The sequence below is a fragment of the Pelodiscus sinensis genome, chromosome 2 (assembly GCF_052426305.1).
Source record: "Pelodiscus sinensis isolate ZL-2025 chromosome 2, ASM5242630v1, whole genome shotgun sequence".
Taxonomy (NCBI): Eukaryota; Metazoa; Chordata; order Testudines; family Trionychidae; genus Pelodiscus; species Pelodiscus sinensis.
Window position 1 is genome coordinate 177,694,330 of NC_143053.1, and position 21,355 is coordinate 177,715,684.

The following is a 21,355-nucleotide window of genomic DNA, read 5'->3' on the forward strand; positions in this document are numbered from 1 at the left end:
TTTGTAGGACGAAACCTTATTTGCAAGATCTTTGAAACATGCATCTGTCTACAAACCATGAAGCCATGTGTTAATTTGTTTGGGTTTGTTTTCCTCCATGCTGTATCCTAATATAAGAAATGTCTGTAGATGAATCCATGAACAAAATATCCTGCCATTATCTATCCCCTCATTCTGTTAGTGGCCATTGAAGGGTCCATCAGGAGTTCAACAGTTTCCATGCCACCACCAATTTCAACCTGGACTACTACACACAAGAGATCTACTTCCAAGATATTACAGTGCAAATAAGTGATGGTCACATAAATAGCACCCTATCCCAAAAACCTACAGGTCACTATAATTTCCTACATGCCTCTATCTTTCATCCATAAGATCTCACACTGTCCATTGTCTACAGCCAAACCCTAAAATACAACCACATTTGCTCTAGCCCCCCAGACAGAGGTAAACACATACAGGATCTCTATCAAGCAAGCATTCTTAAAACTACAATACCCACTTAGGGAAGTGAAGAAACAGATTAACAGAGCCAGAAGTAATCTACTACAGGACAGTCCCAACAAAGAAAGCAACAGAACACCACTGGTCATTACCAACAGTCCCTGGCTAAAACCTCTCCAATACATCCTCAAGGGTCTATGTCTTATTCTATATGATCATCCTTTGCTCTCACAGACCTTGGGAGGAAGGCCAGTCCTCACTTACAGACACATACCTGAAACACATACTCACCACCAACCACATACTAGGGATGTTAAATTTTGATTAATCAGATAATCAAGTAGTTGATGCAATTTCCATTGACTACTCGATTAGTCGAAAAGGGGGGTGCTTGCTATCCCACTGTGCCTCTCCCGTTGAAATGTACAAGATCTGCCCGAGGCTCCTATACATTTCAAAGGGAGAGAGGCAGCAGGAACCCACGCCAGCGGGGACAGAAGGAGTTCCCTGGCGCAGGTTCCCCTCTGTGCCCCTTCCTTGGAAATGTACAAGAGTCGCATTCTGTATGTCTTCAGTTTATATAAAGGGCTTATATTATGTCTGTAGTCACCATACTATTAAATAAAACAGCAAAGAATTACCTTATGATGTGCAAAAGCAGATATCGTAGGATGAGTATGCCTTACAGGTGGTTCAGTGCTAGTATTTGTGTTATCTGAATACACTTCGTAAAGTAGAAATAGAAAATGGAAGTAACAGGTGAAGGACTGAAAAGTGTTTATAGTAATATAGAATTGCTCTTTGGATCCAGTACATGTCTGACTAATGCATCAGGGGGTAGCCATGTTAGTCTGTAACTGGAAAAACTTAAACAATGAATAGTCTTGCAGCACCTTAGAGACTACAAAAAATGTAGATGGTATCGTGAGCTTTTGTGGACACAACCCACTTCTTTAGATGAAACTTACTAATGCAGGTATTCTGTGCTTTTCTTTCAGTCGTCCTCTATCTTCTAAATGGTCTACAGCCAGCCCAGCAAGTGTAGCTGGCAGAGGTATGCTCATTTCTATACAGTAAACAGACACACTTGTTTCTTATAAACTGAACATCTACAAAATATATGTTCATATTTTAATTAGTCTTAACTATAATTTATTATTCTTCTATTTATTATTTCTAATATTTATTCTGATGCAGAATTGCATTATTATATGCTTTGATATCAGTTCCGCCTATAGTTAAAACTGCCTGTCACTTTCCATTGTAAGACCCATTTTTTCTGTTATTAATAACCTTGCCACACTTAAGCTGTTTGGGCTGAAATTTTCTAAGATGGGTGCTGTCTCAAATGGAATTTATTATTATTCAGCTGTTTCAGAGGACAAGATTCAGTTAAAATACAAGTTAAAAAAAGATTTAATTGAGAAACTCTAGTGACTCTCTGCTATGGAACAAGTTCTTGAAATTTGGAGGGATCATCATCTTGGTGTCAAGGATGTACATTTTAGTTCCTGTGAGAATTTGCTCAAATTTGGCAATCTTTTCAGTGTTTGAAAATCTCAATTCTCCCTTGTTCAGTGAAAATGTTTTAGAGTTTGGCAGGGTGGATAAGAACAGAAGGGTTTATAACCACTAGGAAACATTCCTATTGAGCTCTTTTAATGGAATCCAGAATATGAGGAATAACATTTCTCTGGACTCAGCAAAAAGCTGTCAAACCCTCCTTGTAAAGTCAGAGTCTTATCGTCCAATAATGGTTGATCCATATAGACAAACGGTGGGGAACCTTTTTGGGTCAGGGGCCACTGACCCAGAGAAAAATCAGCCAGGGGCTGAACAAGTGAGAAGCAGAATCAAAAAACCCCCAAACAAAACAAAACAAAAAACCATTACTGACTTGGTGCCTCACCTGAGATGGAAAGACACTCCCCACAGTCCCGTAGCACACCAGAACCTGGGGGGGCCCCAGCCTACTAGAATTTGTGTGCTCCAGCTCCATGATGGGGCAGTAGGGAGGCTGGAGTGGCAGCATGGACTCCCCAATGCGGAGGGGGCCTTGAGTCCTGGGGGCCAGATCCAGGCAAGCTGGGGGTCGCAATAACAACGTATAGCTACAATCAGTTGCTCCATTAGTTGAAGTGGTAGCTATGTCTAGACCCTAAAGTTATGGATGATTCATGTGGGAATCAGTATGATTCCACACACAATTTGCTTTTTCAGTTTGTTTTTAAAAGCCTTGAGAAATTCCATTATTTGTATGCACATACCCATTCACTCATGATGGATATATGCAATATTAGAGTATTGGGATGTGGTTCATAATCAAATGTTACAAATTGTTAGATATTACCAATGATTCTTTTATAATCTCGGGGTTTTGTTGCTCAGAGAAATGCAACAAAAAACAAGAAATTATCATGCTCAGAGAAATGCAAAATGAATCTCTTGTCTGCTGGTAGCTACTAGACAATTAGTCGGTTACTAGAAAGAAACAATCCAGAACTGAAGGAATTATTCCCCCAAAATATGGGAGGTTATTGAACATCTCAACTGTGTATGTACCCAGCAAAATAGTGGGGCAAAGAGAACCATTAGACATGTTATCATTTATTGAATGCTCAAAGTGTTTGCTTGCTAAAAAAAAGTGCATACCTGCCAAGTGTTTTATTACTGTTTGATAAATACAAGCAGTCGGTAGTTACACTGAATTTAAGAAAGTTGACAGAAATACAACATCTTGGGTAGTGTAAAGAGGCTCACTCTGTAATATGGTAATATTCTGTTGGAGAAGCAATTCTCATACTTTAGTAACTTGAGGACCCCCATTTTGATTTTAAAATTGTTGTTGACCCTCAAGCTGGTTTCTCATTTTCCCCGGAGGCACTCAAACCCCCATTCAGCACCAGAACTGCTTCTACTCCATCCCTTTCCCCAAAGCCCCACTCCTGACCAACACTTCCTGCCTCTGCTCTTCTCTTCCCCGCTTCTGTACACTGCTGAACTGTGCCAGGGAGAGGGAAGGAAGATGACACTCAGGTTTCCTGAGAGTACCCTCGTGGACCCCAATTTAAGAACGGCTGTGTTAGAGAGATTTGGTGACTATGTTGCTGCATAATGTTTCTCTGACCAAACAAAAAAGCTTATTGATATAATTATTCTTTTGTTTCTGGTGTTTACTTGTCTATGATTTGTAAACCAGTTACAACTTCTTTAAGTACCGTAAAATCTCGATTATAATGCACACTTTTTTCCCGGTTTTTTTTTAGTGTTAAAGTCAGGGTGCATATTATCCATAGGAGGGTTTTTTTTAAAGTTTTTATTTGGTGGCTCCGCGGCAATTAATTCATCGCAGGACACTAGAGGCTAAGTTGATTTTTATTAGCATTAACAAGCAACTATGTACAGTTTCAAAAAGGTAGGTTAAACAAATGAAATCAACACTGCAGCACAAACAAGCAAATATTGGTATGTTAATTGATCATCTACTCATCTTTTAAGCCCTCAAATTCGCTTTTGTTAGGATCTTCCTCGAACAGTTGAGCATTATCTTCCGGGATATAGTCCTCGACATCTTCATCCAAGTAATACAAATCATTGTCATCTTCACATACCGGTAATTCGCCCTCGGCCGATTCATCGTCGCTCGGATCCATCCACGGGGAATCATCCTCACTGCCATCTATAGGATTAGAGGTGCTGCATTTCAGAAACCCTTTCCTTATCATAGCAGGATCAAGTTCAAGCCAGACATCTGCTATCCACTGGGTAACATCTTGCAGCGTTGGTGTTCGCATACGTCCACCTGCAGTAAATGTATGTTCACTTTCCAACAACCAGGTGTTCCATTTCCTGCGTAGTTTATCTTTCATTGACTTGTTAACTGTCACGTCAAGCCGCTGCAACATTTTGGTCATTCCACCAGGAATAATTGCCAAGTCTGTTTTGTCCTGCTGAAGTCTTTTCTTGACGGATGACATACGATGACACCGACATGCATCCAAAACTATTAGAGACTGCTTTCTCATAAGTCCACCCGGCCGCTTCGCCCAAACCGTTTGTAGCCAATCAAGCATTAAAGCTTCATCAATCCAGTCTTTAGGGTGAACATGCACGTGAACAGTGTTCAGGAAGATTACATTCCTTGGCATTCTTGCGCTTGAACACAATATAAGGAGGCAGCTTCGTTCCGTCGGCCATGCAAACAAGCATTATGGTAAACCCAGACTTTTCATGGCCTGTGGTAGCAATGGAGACTGTCTTGGCACCTTTCAGTTCAAGCGTTCTGTCGTAGGAATTATCGAAATTTAATGGTGTCTGATCTGCATTACCAATTAATGAAAAGTTGTAGCAGTGCTGCTTCCGTAACTTTATGATAAACTTTTGGAACTGCAGTAACTTGGTGTCTGAGTCCATGGGTAGCTTCTGTATGATTTGTTGTTCGGTGTCAGACCAATAGGCCATGGCAATTCATGAACCGATTGCCCCAGCCATATGAAGCTTTAAACCCGGCTGTGTTAGCGCACTTTTTGCTAATGGTCAAAGCCTTCTGACCTCTGCAATGCTAACACCCCCGCCATGGTGTCTACGCTCAGCAATCTGTTCAACCAGCTTGTCCTCCAACTCAGGATATGCAGCGCTTTTACCTCGCTCAGCCATCTTCAACCTAGGCAGCGCTTGCAGGCGCTCTTTCTGCCGCCTCCAAAGCCAAATGTTAGACTTTGCTGTGTTATCAAATTCACTGCTGGCAGCTCTGTTGCCATGAGCCTCAGCATAGCTAACAACTTTCAGTTTTTCAGCGGTCGTGTAAGATCACCAACAACTCGTGGCATCCCAAAGAGAGCATGGATTGCTGCACACTATATACTCGTGCGCTCATGCATGATTACCCAGCAATACAAAAAGGCAAGACAAAACACAGCAAAGTCGGGGTGCGCGCTATAGATAAGAGCTGAGTTTATTCAGGGTTTCTGATGTTTAAAAGGTAGGTGTGCATTATGCATAGGTGCGCATTATACTCGAGATTTTACTGGAGACATTTTTTAAAATTCCTATATTAGGTTGAAACTGTGTAAACCCCAAAAGATAGTAAAATGAAAAAAATATGGTTACCTGCACAACCTTAATTTACCTTTTTGTGTGTCTGCATTGATACAGAATCTCATACTATTTTTACACAGGATCCCTGCATCATTCAGTGCACAGAATGGACCTGATCAGAGAATCAGGGAGTTGTGTAGTGAATGAGATTGTCATCGGTAGGACACTTGCTTCATCTGTTGCAGAAATTGGAATGCGTATTGAATGAATCGGGGCAACAGGAAGAGAAGACGGTCTCATAGGCAAAGTAGTTGAATTCTGTCCTGAAAAATCAACTTCTGTCCCTGTTTCTGTTGCAGAACTTTTATACGATGCTGTCAAAGTCTCTTAAATCGCACCTTTTTATAGGTGGCCATTAATTGTATATTCTTCATTTTATGGATGCCAAATCTGAGATCCAGTGATCTGATTTGCAGAAATGCTGAGCACTTTCATTTATAAATGAAGTGAATTAGAGCTGTGCGGTGAACATCTAAGTTGCAACAAAAATGATGAGTATTCTTAAAAATCAGGATCTGGTGTCATCAAATTGGTATTCTTCAATAAATGGACAAAGTTGACGTTCTCTCTTTGCCTCAAATCTTCGGATGTAAACTGAAGATAATACCACCTACTCTCAGATAATGTGAAGAGAAATCAATGTTTATGTAGCATTCAGATACTGTGATGAATTGTTCACAGAGCTGCTTATGTGGAAAGTAATAATTTTTTACTTTGTGCATTCCTCTTGGATAGACTGGTGTGTTTAAATAAGGTCTGGGACAATGCATGGAATGAGGATTCCCCTTTCCTGAGCACTGTCAATTCTATGCACTAAATAAGACAGGGTCCTGTCGGGAGAAAAACAGCGTGTGGTTCTGTAATTAAGACGTATATTGTATTACATGCACATGGAGGGGTCAAATTAAGGTTACACAGGAACTACAATTCTGGCATTGTCGTACCTTTTGGGGACATGACTTGGTAATCTTAGCCTTCTATTAATATAGTGACTTTGTATTTTATATTATATGGGATTACATTGAATGTACTGAATCAAGTTAACCTTACATTTTTTTACCCCATATACTGGATAGAGATGGAAAGTCTTAACTGAACTTAATTTAGATTCAATTTTACCATCTTTACTCTTTTTAGTTTCAGGAAGCAGCAGCAAGACTGCTCCAAGTCCAGGAACACTGCAGAGGTCCCGCAGTGATATTGATGTTGCTGCTGCTGCTGGTGCAAAGGCACGCCATGCTGCTGGACAGCCAACCGCAGCTGGGCGCTTGTCTGCTGCTGGTCTACCTCCAGGATCCTATGCTTCACTAGGTGAGAGATCCGTGTTTATAGTATTGCCAACTATTTCTTCCGTTCTTAGAAAGCACTATCAATTTTTTTTTTTGGTGCACTCATAATAGTAGTACTTACGCTCCAATTGCTTGATTTAAGAGGTTTCATTATTGTCTGATTAAGAGTTATTGTCTTGCTCCCTTTTTTGATGAAATTGTCTTTCTGTGGAATATTTTAAGAGGAAGCTAATTTTGAGTTCTGGAAGTCTTTTGGATCCTTTGCAACCAGTGCAAAGAATGTCTTTATTATGCTCTTAAAATACATGAGACACTCATAAAAGGATTGCAGATGCTTTCAATAGAATGGAGCAGTTATGGTTTCTACCAAACTTTAGAAGCGATATGTAAGTCAACAGAAATCTCAAATTCTATTTTTTTAAAGTACTTTTGTATCTAAGGCATCATGGACTGTTTCAAACTGAATAAAATGGTTGCAATATTCCATATTTATCACTGTTTTGCAACTGTATACATTATTGGTTTTTAAGAGGTCTGCATAGGTATTTCAGCACAAATGTGTGTATTTTTACCAAAGTTGAATTTTTGTTGAGTGACATTATTTTTCTTCTAAGTAAGAAATGCTACCAACAATATCTCTCTGAAGACAAATCTCTCATTGGTCATATTTCTGATGTTAGATGTAAACTCCATACATAAACTCTGAGTCATAAACAACAACGCCCATTTCTTCAGGGCTCAAAGCAGACCACGATTTAGCCTTAATTCTACAAGCATTGTGGGAAGGAAGAGCAGAAGAAAGAGAGGAGCGATCAAATAAAATAATGTTGGAGGAAGAGATACAGAAGAACAGTTATCCATGGTTGTGCTATATTTTATCCTTCTTGATAAAGCAAAAGAATTAACTTAGGAAAAGATCAGAGTAAACAGAAAAATTAAATTTTTAGTTAGAACAGTGCTGTATTTTCAGAACATGTAAAGGACTACTTATTTCGTTCCCAGCACCTCCTAAGAATTTATAAACACAAATTTTTGAGAGTGAATGCTGATGGCTTTATACATGAGAGTGCCTGGGAGGAGGATTTGCTTCTGCTGTTTAATAGCTATTCTTTTAATGGATGCATTCTGCACCTGTTCTGACATATTCTTTAAATATTTATATGATTAATTGGAAAGTATTGTCTTGCTGGCAGTTATTTGGACTCTTAGCTTTGTTTTTAAAGCTATTTCTCTGTGACATATCTGGGGTACTGCCCAGACTAATGTAAAGGAGTATTCGACTAGTCGACTACACAATAAGCATAGAGGCAGCAACTGGAGGGAGGAGGAGAGAGCCTTAAAAGCCGGTTTCCCCCCAGCACTGTCTCCGTGGTGTGGGGAGACGGGGGGAAGAGCCGCAGCATCCCTGAGCTGGCACTGTTGAGTCCCAGCTCACACACCCACAGGGGTTCTTACTACATTTAAGATGCAGAGCCACAGCGGGGGTAGCTTCCAGGGCTGGCACAAGCAGGGACTAAGCAGTCCCGGTTCGTGCCAGTTGTGGGATGCTTCAGCTCTGCATTTTAAATACTGTAAGCTAACCCCGCTGGGCTCTTACTACATTTAAACAGCCAAGCCACAGCGGAGTTAGCTCCTGAACCTGGCATGAGCCGGTACTACTTAGTCCCAGCTCACGCCACCCCCGGGAACTAACCCCGCTGTGGCTCTGTGATTTAGGAGCCCTGCTGCTGCGTGCATAGCTTCCTGCTCACAAACAACCTCCAGTATGGAAGTCACTTCTGACTGTATTTGTGTGTGTGCTGAAGCCACACCCTGGCTCTAACCAGCCTCCGTTATACTACAAGGCTACTCTGATTCTTAGATTTCCTTCTTCTCTCCCCCCCGCCCCATAAATGTATGTCCTGTACTGCCCAACCGTCTTCTGGACAATACAAATTCATATGAAGTCACTACCATCCCAAATAGTTTCTCAGGCACATCAATTTAAACATGTTGTATTAGAGAAAAAAATACAAGTTTATTAACTACAAAGATAAAGATTTTAAATGAGTACAGGTAATGAGCTTTAAAAGTCAGAAATCTTTACAAGAAAAATAAAGATAAAATGCAACTGGTGCCTAATTTAATAAATTAAAAACAAAGTTTTCTTACAACATGCTTTCAGCAGTCTCATTGACCAAACTTCTTAGATCCCCTTCTCCCAGAATCTAACAAATCCTACTTTTGTCACTTCTGGTGCTGTGCATGCGATTGGGCAGGGATAGAATGAAAGGTGCCTGGGCATGTTTGTCCCTTCTTTTTGTATTTGCTGTCTTCCTCTTGAGAAACATTTCTAGCTGGCTACCAAGAGATAAAAGACTGTGGGAAAGAGTTTGAGTTTTTGTTTGACTTCCTGCTTGATGACTGTTTACTGATTAAATGAAAGTTAAGTAGAGCACATGTTCCTTTGTTTGAAACAGAGCTATTTACCAACCTTAGTTTGGAACATGTTAACACTGCATGGTGAATCTTATAACTTCACATGCAGTGTTTCCACACACAGTTTATCAGGACAGTAATGATACTTCACAAGACATGTATTGAAAGATTATTACAATAGTGTGTAGGGTGTGGATGAGGATACATTCTGTCACTGTCACAGTCTCTTAGATGAAAATGGAAAAAATGAACGGAGACTGAGATGGAAAAATTCCAATACTATTTGTGACATTGGTTTGGGGTTAATGGTAATATGAGGATTCAGTAATACAAATGGATTAGCTATTATTTTGCCTTCATTCTCTTTTTCTGAATGATTGGGATAGTGTTGAATAGTAATGCAAATTAAAGTGTTCTTATAATCAAGAAATAATGTGGAAAACATTTTTAGACCTTTCTTTGTGTTGTGATAGTACCAAATAATAGATTCAATTAATAGAGAAAATGTATACAAGAATTTTAATGTAGAATACTACATTTTTGGTTTTGTCTGTGGTGTCACATTCTTATTTATGGCCTGCGTGAATTTGTATAGTATCATAATAGCACCAGCAGGCTGTGCGATTTGAATGTATTATTTATTTTTTAAAATGTAGTCTTTATAAACTGACAGTGTAACAGCATTAGAATAGTGAATGTGAAAAGTGAAGGAAAGCGATGAGAAAAGAGGAAGAAAAATATACCGCATGCTGCAAAATAGGTTTTTCTTAATTGTTCTCAGTCTATAATTACAGTTATATGCTTGCTTAGTAGGTTGGTTTGTTGTTGTTGCTTTCCTAATGTTACTTGAGGGTTCTTTGTAAATAGGTCTTAAGCTATATTCAGAGTAGTTGGCAGTTTCTCAGAGACAAGTATTAAATGAATAACTGCCAGCTATACTGTTGTGAAGGAAATGTAAGAATAGAGAGAGGTCAGCATGGCTTCATCAGGAGGTATTTGATGACCTGAAAACTGAAAGGAATTCTTCAATAAATGGAGACAATGAAGAAGGGCTAATGATTGGTTCAAAAGAATAGCACAAGTATGCAGAGACAAAATCAGAAAGGCTGAGGCAAAAAGTGAGTTATACCTAACAAGGTCCATAAAAGACCATAAGAAACTCTGCTAATACATTAGGAGTACAAGAAAGACAAATTGAAGTGTACATCATCTACTTACATAAGTACACACAAAAAGGGTTTATTTCAAAAAGGGAAAAAAAAGTAAATTCATCAGTGACTTAAAAGCAAAATGTTTTTGCTAACTCAAGTAGATAGGCCAGTAAGCCAAAAATCTGAAATGTCTAAACCATGGCTACTCAACACACGACCTGTTTGTTTGTGGCCTGCGGTGTAGTTTGGATTTATGTGGGGCTCAACACACAGCCCACGGGGTGGGAGCCAAAATAAAAAATTAGTCAATATAATGCTCATCTGTTGATATGCATTTTCGTAGTTAAATTCCTAGACTGTCATTACTCATTAAAAGTGCTGTCATATGGGTAGAAATCAGGGAAATACTGCATTTTATTAATATCAGCAGAACTGAGTTAAATGGGGCCTGCATGTTGTGTAGTCTTGCCTCAATCTCTGTATTCACACCTGTCAGTGTGAAAGAAGCAATTGGCATGTATATGCAATCACACTTAAGTTGCTGTCCTAAGCATATGCTTGTGAGTATCATTGTGGCCCCCTGGGGCTTCTAAATTTGAGTAGCCTTGGTTTAAACCAACTAAAATTAAAATAAATACAAAAATGCAAAAACCAAAATAGTAAGTCACATAAATAAAAAATGTAAGTTTGTAAATCATGCACTACAAAAATCACTTCCTGTGAAATAACCAAACAAATCCCAAAGAGTGTAATGCAGTGTAGAGAAAATGTATAAAATATGTAAATGTGTATCAAAAAGATTTTTGTGTAACTTTAAACTTATAATGTACCTTGCATCCCTCATCTGAATTTGTCTAATCAACTCAGCATAGTGTTGCCATATGAAAAATAAAAATACCTAAAAAATATAAATACCTAAATAACCAAATTTGAGATCACACTAAGTTTTTAAAAAGCCAAATAAACAAATGCCTCAAAAAAATCCAAACACAAGTTAGAAGGAAAGGGAAATTAATCTCAGACGACATCAAGAAAGTTTGGTTGTTTAATGTTTGAGCAGCTCTGCCCCGGGCTTCCTGGAATTAGCCGCTGATCTGTTTCAGCAGCGGCTGAATCGGGGACCCCTGGGGCAGAGCAGCTGGGGTCCTGCCGGGTTGGTCCCGCAGCACTGTCTTTTGGCGCTGCGGGACCAACCCGGAAGCACTCCAGCTGCTCTGCCCCAGGTGTCCGTCCCCAAGAGCAGCTGGGGTGCTGCCGGGTTGGTCCCGCAGCCCCGAGGGGCAGCGCTACGGGACCAACCGGGCAGTACCGCAGCTGCTCTGTCCCAGGCGTCCCCAAGAGCAGGCGTCCCCAACCTGGCAGCATCCCAGCTGCTCTATTGCAGGCATCCCCGATTCAGCTGCTGCTGAAACTGACCAGCAGCGGCTGAATTAGTGACGCCTGGGGCAGAGCCGGACTATCGTAAGGGGGGGCTATGAAGGGTCTGGGGTGGCATCCCCTCCCACCCTACTCCAGACACCTCATAGCCCCCCCCCCCCTTCTGATAGTCCGGCATATTTGATAATCCGGCACCCCCTGGATCCTAAAGGTGCCGGATTATCGGAAGTTTACTGTACATTGAAGATAATAGAGGTTATAAGGAATAGCCAACATAGATTTGACAAGAAATTTTTTTGACAAACCAATGTAATATGCTTGTTTGGCAGGGTTCTTGGCATAGAAGGCAGGTAGGATGCAGTAGACAGGATCTTGATATTAGTAAGGCTTTTCTCACAGCCCTACAGGATGGTCTCATGAACAAACTGGGGAAATGGCTAGATGAAATTATTATAAAGTGAGTGTACAAGTTGGTTGAAAAACTATGCTCAAAAGATAGTTATCAATGATTCTTCAAGTGCTTGCTGATGTCCATTCCACCTAAGTGTGCATGCACTGTGTGCACAAGTTCCAGAAGTTTTTTACCCTCGGCAGTATCCGTTGGGCCAGCCAGAGAGTCCCTTGGAGTGTCACTGCTATATTGCCCCATATATACCCCTGCTGGCCCTCCACCCCCTCAGTTCCTTCTTACTGTCCGTGACAGTTGTTGGAATGCTTTGCTTGCGCCTTTGAAGTGCCCCCTTAGCCTTTCTTATCTCTTGTAAATAGTTGTGGTTTCAGTAATTATTAATGTTAGTTTACATTAAAGTTGTTATTTTGCACTTCTTTCCTCCTTTCCCCCCCATCAGTGCCAGGGCCTCACACCTTCAAGCCCTGTGCATGGTGCTACAAGCCCATGCCCTGTGGGGACCCTCATGAAGAGTGCATTAAGTGCCTAGGAGAGAGTCACTTGACCAACTCTTGCAAAATCTTTAGGTGGTTCAAGCCTAGAACCAAACACAACTATAGGCTGAAACTGTTGCTAATGGATTAGGCACTTCAGTCCACGGCACTGGGCCCTGCACCATCAATGAGGAGCACACCAGCATTGGTGTATGAGGCAAGTGCCACGCCAAGGCACTCTGTGACATCGGCCCACTCATCGGCATCTCATGGCACTGGTCCCAGTCTCCGACATTTGATGACTTCCAAGAAGGCGTTGAGAGGAAGATCTCCATCGAGATGGGAACACGGGATCCACAGGGGAGACGCACAAAGACATCATCCTCACACAAGCACAACGTTGCTCCTATGCCACATAGGCACAGGTCTCGCTCTGCGTGGGCAAGCAGTCCTGAAGTCTAGGACTTGTCAGTGGAGGAGGTCCCGGAACCATCAACTTCAGACACGTTCACTGTGGCCAGTGAGCTGATAGAGATCACATCTTCACCGGGCCCAGTACCATGTGGTGGAGACTCCCATGCGCAACCCTATCCGGAGTGGCAGCTGGTATCAAAGCCTCTGGCACCAAGGAGTTCATCATCAGCACCAGCCACTGGACCCGCGATGGCCTGTGCTCAGGTCCAGCACCGGCCTCCGCAGTGGCCCTACCTCTTATAGTGCAGGCATCTAGCACGGCTCAGAGTGGGGTTCATCCGGTACCAACAGCACCTAGTCCTCAGGCAAGGCTGGCACCAAGGCATGGCAGCATGCCACCATCAGCACCATTGTGGTTGGCATCAGAGGCAGTCCATAGAGTCAGGGTCTTCCTCGGATCAGTCCATCAGGTCCCAATTGTCCCAGTCTCTGCACCGATCACATTTGTGGCATCTATCCCAATAGGATCACAGCTCCAGGCATGCCAGCCCACTCCCGTCCCAGACGTGGCTGTCTTAGTGGCAACTGCTGGCCTAGTGGCCCTTTTGGACCCCTCAGGCATTCCACCAAGGGCAGGGGTGCTAAGATTGGCTTCATCTTCAGCATTGGTGTACTTGGGGCATAAGGGGACCCTGTCAGCCACCCCGCTTACCCGTGCACAGGCTTCAGAGTCCAGGGCTAGTCCATTGGGGACAATAGGGGTTCAAGAACTGCCCAGTCAGCAGACAGTCCTGGTGGGCCCCCCTCAGCCATAATCACCTCAGGTTCAGCAGGTGATGCCCACTGAGGAATTGGCAATACCTAGGGACTCTTCATCCTCCTTCTCCCAGCTAGGTGCTGGCTGACCTGTCCCCGACCATGCCCACCATGGACATGCATACCCACCAGGAGCTCCTTAGAAGGCTGTCCCTAAACCTGGGGGTGCAGGTAGAGGAAGTGGTAGATGAGTGCGACCCGATGGTGGGTATCTTGATGGCAGATGCCCTGGCTAGAATTGCCCTGCCTCTTAATAAGACGGTGACCAAAATTACAAAGACCCTTTGGCAGACACAGACATCCATCCCACCAAGGCAGAAGTGGACAGAGAGGCAGTACTTTGTGCCACAGTCAGGGCATGAACACCTGTTTGCCCCCTCCCATCGAGACATTTAGGACCAACTCCTCAGGGAGTTGTAACAGGAGTTCGGAGCCCCTACAGAGAAAGGCAGGGTGGTGTCTGCACTGCTCTCCAGGCCCCACTGGCTGCTGCCAACTTGGCAGAACAGTCAATGGCCATGGACATAGTGATGTGCTGGAACTCATGACTCCAGGTATCGGGATCCCACCCAAAGTCCAAACTACCCTGCAGGACCTGCCCTTTGAAGGGTCAGGGCTCTATTCAGAGCAATTGAACAGTAAGCTGCACAGTCTGAAGGACTCCCTTGGGTTTTGAAGTTGCTCCCAAGAGCAGACTAGCAGATCCACTACTAGATCATCCCTTCATGAACAGATTGTTCTCCTTACCACCGTTCTTGGCATCCCATCACTAGGGACCACTGAGTTCTTGAGATGGTGGCGGTGGTATACTTTTATTCCCTTAATCCCACCCCCTTCCTATCTCTCTTCCGGGACCCCTCTCTAGTACCTTCTACATTTGGAGGTCTCCTTGCTCCTGTTGTTAGGGGCAGTAGAAGAGATTCCATGCAAGTTTCAGGGGCAAGAGTTTTACTCCCAGTACTTCCTGATCCCAGAGTCCAAGAGGGTCCCCTACCCCATCCTAGATCTCAGAGGCCTCAATGACTTTATAAGGAAATCAAGCTTCAGGTCGGTGATGCTAGCCTCCATCATTCCCTCCCTTGATCTAGGGGTCTGGTGCACTGCCCTTGATTTGAAGGATAAATACTTACACGTTTCCATTATGCCCTCTCACGGGAGGTTCCTCCGTTTCACAGTAGGTGCGGATCACTACCAGTTCACAGTCCTTCCTTTTTGGCCTGTCCACTGCTCCCAGAGTATTTACCAAGTGCATGGCAAGGGTGACTATCTTCCTAAGGAAGAGGAGGGTACAAGTTTTCCCCTACCAGGATGACTGGCTCATCAGGGGCTGCTCTAGGAGCCAGGTGTTGAGTCACATAGACCTGGCCCGAGAAACCTTTTCCCGCCTAGGGCTCATGCTGAATGAGGAAAAGTCTGTTCTCACCTGCATGCAAGTAATAGAGCTCATGCAAGAGGGCTGGTCGCCATGATAGATCGGGCGTCCCTGCAGAGTGCCAGGTTCATGGCAATGAGAGACGTAATTCTGAAGCTCCTGGCTGCCCCTCTGACCATGGCGAGAAATTGCATAAGACTGCTGGGTCACATGGCAGCTTGCACTTACGTGGTACAATAAGCCAGGCTACGCCTGTGCCCATTACAGGCCTGGTTAGCAAGGGCCTATGGGTCAGCCTGCGCTCACATTGACATGATGGTGACTGTCTCACAAGAGGTTCTGTCTACGCTAGACTGGTGGCTGCAGGAGAGCAAGGTGTCCAGAGGAGACCTCTTAGCCCAGCACCCACTCTTGATGCAGTTTGTGAGAGATGCCTCCGATAAGAGATGGAGAGCCCACCTGGCCGACCTATGGATGCAAGTGATGTGGTCTAGTCAGAGCAGTCGCTGCGTATCAACATTAGGGAGCTGAGAGCTGTACATCTGGCATGTTAGGCGTTCCTGCCTTAGCTGAGGGGCATTTGTGTCTTGGTCCTGATGGACAATACAACAGCAGTGTTTTATAACAATTGACAGGATGGTGCTCAATCCTCTCCATTCTGTCAGGAAGTTCTAGTCCTCTGGGATCTCTGCATCGAGCAGGGGCTCTACCTCCAGGCCACCTACCTTCAAGTTCTCTTCCTTTTCCTCTTCAGGACATTTTCCACCCATGAGTGGTCCTTCAGGGAGGATGTGGCCCACCAACTTTTCCACAGGTTGGGAACTCCCCACCTAGACCTATTCACCTCCGATACCAACAAGAAATGTGGCTGGTTCTGCTTCAGCCTGAACCAGTGCCTGAAGCTAGTGGGGGATGCCATGTTAATCAGTTGGCCCCCTTGTTCCTGTTCGGCTTCCCACCCTTTCCACTCACACACGAGGTCCTCCTGAGAGTGCAGAGGTACAGGTTGTCGGTGATTCTGGTGGCCCCAGTGTGGCCATGGCAACACTGGTATACCATTCTGATATTGCTGTCAGTGGAGAACCCCATATCAGTGCCGTTCCTGCCAGACCTGCTGATTCAGGAGCTGGATCAGGGTCATCTGTGCCACCCGAACCTGCAGTCCCTCCATCTCAAGGCCTGGAAGATCCATGGTTGAGGGGTGGGGAGCATCTCTGTTCAGACCCAGTCAGGTGGGTACTGATGGAGAGTAGGAATCCCTCCATCAGGGCAACCTCATAGGGCCAAATGGAAGAGGTTCTCATTCTGGGAAACCCAGAATGGAGTGGACCCCCTTTGGGTCCCTGTCCTTCTGATTCTGGACTACCTCCTTGAGCTTAGGTAGCAGGGCTTGTCCATCTCCTCAGTGAGGGTACACTTGGCTGCCATCATGACTTTTCCCTCTAGGGATGGGGATGGGCTGCATTTGCCAGTGTGATGGTTAAGCATTCTCTGAAGGGTCTGGATAGACTCTACCCCCAGATTAGGCAGCTGGTTCCCTGGTAGGACCTGAGATATTTGCTGACTGAATTCATGATAGAATCTACATTTCAGAAATGTGCTCCAGAGTCTTAATAAACCAACCAATCAAATAATCTAGTACTCTTAGTTAAGATGATAACCTTGAAAATATAACTGAGTGTAAATCAAAGCCGTGAGGCTTTCCAGAATAGCATGAAACCATACTGAGTAAGTTGCCTCTTCTGTCACTTTCATCTCAGTGGGGTTGCTGAAACCTAAATATCTATTTAAATGGGTAAAACTTAATTATTTTGTTGCTGGATATCTTACCAGAACTGTCCTACAATGTACTTATCCTGCTTCCAGTTTGGTTTCCATATCTTTTTATATGGAGAATTTAATATAAAAATAAATACCTTGTAACTGTACTGAAGTTGTTAGTTTTCATATTGAATTTATTTAACTAAAACTTTTTAAATTTAAAGTAGGTGCAGAAATTAGGACCAAAATATCTGAGCACACATTGCTTGTTCATTATTGTTTGTTGGTGAAAAAGGATCCTCCCTGTACTGATATTGCATTAGAATGTGCTTGTTCTTGTAGCTCTAGAATCAGGAAGAGATTCTTTGCCAGATTTTAGCCATTTTAAGCTTAGTTCTGCTTTTGAAGCCTGATATTACTCCCAACCATATAAGCAACATTCATCTAATTATACATATCTGACTAGTAAGTATAGTAGTGGTACTCAGCCTTTATTTTGCTTATATTATACTCAAAGTCTGGACACTCCTGGAACACATGCCTTATGCCAAAAGAATAAAATAATATTTAATTGCTTTTAAACTGTGTATATTAGTCACCCTTCCTTTTTCCCCCCTGTATGTCTTTATTGTGCTGTCTTGTTTTTCTTAAATTTCTGCTGCATCTCCCATAGCAATTTCAGAATAAGGGACAGAATTTCAAAAGAAGTGAGGCCATTCTGTTTGTTCAGTAACACTATTACTATTTACTGTATAAATTTTAATTTTCATTAGTTGTTGATCACCAAGCAATTGTATCTTGAAAAGGTTTGACCTTTGCTTCCAGGATTTGGTCAAATCTAGATGATTCAAACAAATAGGTTCCACATCTTTCTGGAGGGACTTGTATTCCATCTTTTATTTTTTTGCATACATTAGGTTGGGAGGGAACTACTTAATTTTTTAGAATTCACGCACATAAATTAGATGTACAAATGTCCTCAGTGTTTACTATTAATATAGTTTCTTAATGAATGTTTTAGGATTCTGTTGTGAATGTCTTTATTCTAACATACTAAGTTTTCCCTGTTTCTTTGCCTGCTCTTTCAACAAAGAGGATACTTCTGACAAGATGGATGGTAAGAACTTGTTTTGTCTCTTCTCTTCTAATCCTATTAAAATATCTTTTGAATTTAAAGTACTTGACATTTGTACTGCGCACTACTATTGATTGAGTTCTAGTATGTAAAATGTTTTAATTAACCCTTCTATGTACTAATTTGTGTCTTAGTGGTTGTCTTTTGTATTATTACTATATTTGTCTGTGTCTTGACATTATGGATGTTAGGTGTCCAGCTTTAAAAGAAACTTCATTTTTCTTAAATCTGATATTATTTCCATATAACCACTCAGATTATGAGTAGTACCCTTTATCTTTCTGTGTTTAGACACTGACCTTACCAGCTAGGTTACCATCAACTTGAAAGCTTAATCTTGGGAGTTTTGTATCCTCTCCTGTGACACTCTTGTATATTTGGCAGTGTGATGTTTATTACTAGAGGTTTCACAATTTCTCCTATACTGCCAGTCTCTTTTTTGTGGAGAAGACCTTCATAAACATTAACAGGAGAGCAGAAAAGTATTCTACAATATTTTAGATATTTTAAAAATTTGGTGCCTTATGTAAAGAGTGCTGTGTAAGAACATAGGTTTTAAAATAGTCAAATTAGGAGGATTTAACCAGGACACTATTAACTTTTAACAATTTAATTCATTTTAAAGATAGGTGGTGTTGAGACTTACATAGCCTTCACCAAGTTTAACAGACTATTTTAAACATTTATAAACTTTCCCTCAAATAGCATTTTAGTACATATTTGTTCTAGCTATATATTTAAACAGTCTTTAGCTAGTTGTCAGCTGTGTTTCCTCTGATAATTAAAAAGGCCTTCTGAGGCCAGGTCTACACTGGGGGAGAAATTCAATTTTAAGATATGCAACTCCAGCTACGAGAATTACGTAACTGGAGTCGACATACCTTAAATCAAATTTCCATGGTCCCACTGCGGGATATCTACAGGAAAAACTCTCCAGTTGATTTCCCTTATTCCTCACAACTTCGTGGAATACAAGGGTCATGAGGGGTGCCCTCAGTGTTCGACTTAGCTAGTCCTTACTAAATCAAACCTCAGAAGATCAATCTTTGAGGGGTTGATCTTTGTGTAAGTCTAGACAAGCCCTGAGAAGCATAATAGCTGGGTTTGATATTTGTTCAAGAATATTACCATTGGTTATTTTGGCTTGAAGAGATGAGAAAATCTCTTTATATAAACTTTCATAATGTGTATTTTAACTATATGTAAGAATGAAGAATAGCCACTGGCAGCAAAGCATGCCCCATTTATTAACAATAATCCCAATCTTTCTTCCATTATTGAGTCAAATGAGCAAATAATTGTATTAAATACATATTCATCCTGAACTACAACGTAAAGGCCATGGCAGTGTAACAGGCCTCAAGAGGAACTGAATTCCAAAACCAAGATCTCTACTGAAAATGCAGTTAAGTGAGACAGAGGAGAAAACATTTTTAAAATACCAGAATCCCAAACCATTTGAAGAGTTATAGAGGCTATGATTTAATCATCATTTTTAGTAAAAGTCAAGGAAAGGTTACTGGGAAGAAAGGAAAAATCATGGCTCATGTTTTAACTTACACCATAAATACCCTAAATATTCATTGTTGAGGGAGGAGAGGCTGTCGCTGGTATAAGAGAGCCTGTGGCACCAGATGCTGGGGAAAATCCTGGGGGATCAACAGTTGTTCCAGCAATGTTGCTGCTCAGGCAGTCCCCGGGCCACCTGCCTGAAGCCACTAAGTGCAGCTGGCCAGAGGGCCAGGGCTGCTCCAGTAGTGGCTGATGCAACTGGTTGCAGAGCTACTCCAGCAGCTGGCCTCAAGGTCAGCTACAATGTCTGCTGCAGAAGTCATGGCAGTCATAGAAAGCCACAGAATCTGTGAATTCTTCAACCTCTGTGACACATACAGAGCCCTAATTATGGATAACCTGCATGGTTTATTGCACTTTGCAGCTAACTGTAAGCCAGTAAAGATCACGGAGTACAAGTAATGTACTTTAAGTGTCTTTTGCATATTCCTATGTATAGGTGTTGCACCAGCTTGTGTTGCCTTGCAGTAGAACCTGCTTGCAGCAGTATCAGCTAGAGTGTTCTCACATTCCATCTTTCCAGTTGGCATCCTGGCTTACCAAGGGTGAGGCTATAGAAGGGGTGCTGGTGGTCTCTGACAGCTCCAGCAGACTGTAGGGTGCCAAAAAACCAAAGCCTCTCATAGTGTGGTCTTCATTTCTGTGCCTCTCCTTTTCAAACTTCTAAGAATATAAGTGTCCAAACCAAGGCCTGTGAGATCAGTTGTCAAGGACCCCTCTGGCAGCTCTCACAATGGCCAAACTCTGACTGGGCCTCCCCAGCTTCAGAATTGGCTCCAACTACATCTTTCAGATCCTGGAAGATGGACACAAGTGATGCCTCTGAACAAGGACGGTCAGCTTCAGATGGTATGGTACTGAGGGAAAAGAAGCATAGGAGCAAGAGTACCAGTGTTAGCGATGCCAGTTCCCACACATCAGAGTTATCAGTTCTGCTTATTTCAGTTAACACTACTGTGGTTCCTAAGTGGAGATCAGCCCCATCACCAGTCACATCAGTGAGGGAGGTTAACTACTGTGTGAACCTTTGGATCTGGAGTCACAGCCAGACGGAGCTCCTGTCTTGATCCCAAATAACTCCTTGGTTCTGAAGAGTTCTGCCGTGTCCTCATGCTAGCACTAGACCATCCTCTGTCTCTGGAGCACGTCTCAGATCTGGCTTTGAAGTGCATGGCACACAAGAACAGAAGCATGTGCCTTTAGTTCCTGGATCCTCGTCTTCATCCCAAGTTATGAATTTGATAGGTTAGGTGGAATAGCTCCAGTAGCTTGTAAACCACATCAAGTAAGTACAAGTGCCATTGCTGCACAATTGATTGTCAGATCCCATGTGAAAATAGAGAAAAATATAAGGCAGCAAATCCACAAACACAGTTTAACTGCTCAATAAAGTAGTGCCAGTTGTCTTCACCACTTTCTACCCCTTAACTGTAGATGAAGTAGACAAGGCTCTCTCCAGCAGTAAGCCCACAAAAGCAGTAGGAATGAACAGAATATACCCACGATTCCTGAAGATCTTTGATGCTAAGGCAAGAGGGTGGCAGGTAGGGATGTGAAGGTTTAATTGGTTAACCAGTAAGTCTCGCCATTAATTGGTGAAGTTTACCAGTTAAAGTTAACCAGTGGA

General features: G+C 42.5%; 1 protein-coding gene across 31 annotated transcripts in view; it reads left to right on the forward strand.

The window, feature by feature from the left end:
- The window catches only part of CLASP2 (cytoplasmic linker associated protein 2), a 261,567-nt gene that overhangs the window by 144,656 nt on the left and 95,556 nt on the right, over positions 1-21,355 (forward strand). For 22 of the 31 annotated variants that reach the window (XM_075921810.2, XM_075921815.2, XM_075921816.2 and 19 more), the window contains 3 exons: positions 1,443-1,498; positions 6,679-6,852; positions 18,115-18,138. In XM_075921810.2, coding sequence (XP_075777925.1) covers positions 1,443-1,498; positions 6,679-6,852; positions 18,115-18,138 — 254 coding nt within the window. The remainder of the gene's footprint in view (positions 1-1,442; positions 1,499-6,678; positions 6,853-18,114; positions 18,139-21,355) is intronic. The other 9 variants (XM_089776567.1, XM_075921813.2, XM_089776568.1 and 6 more) reach the window with 1 other exon arrangement.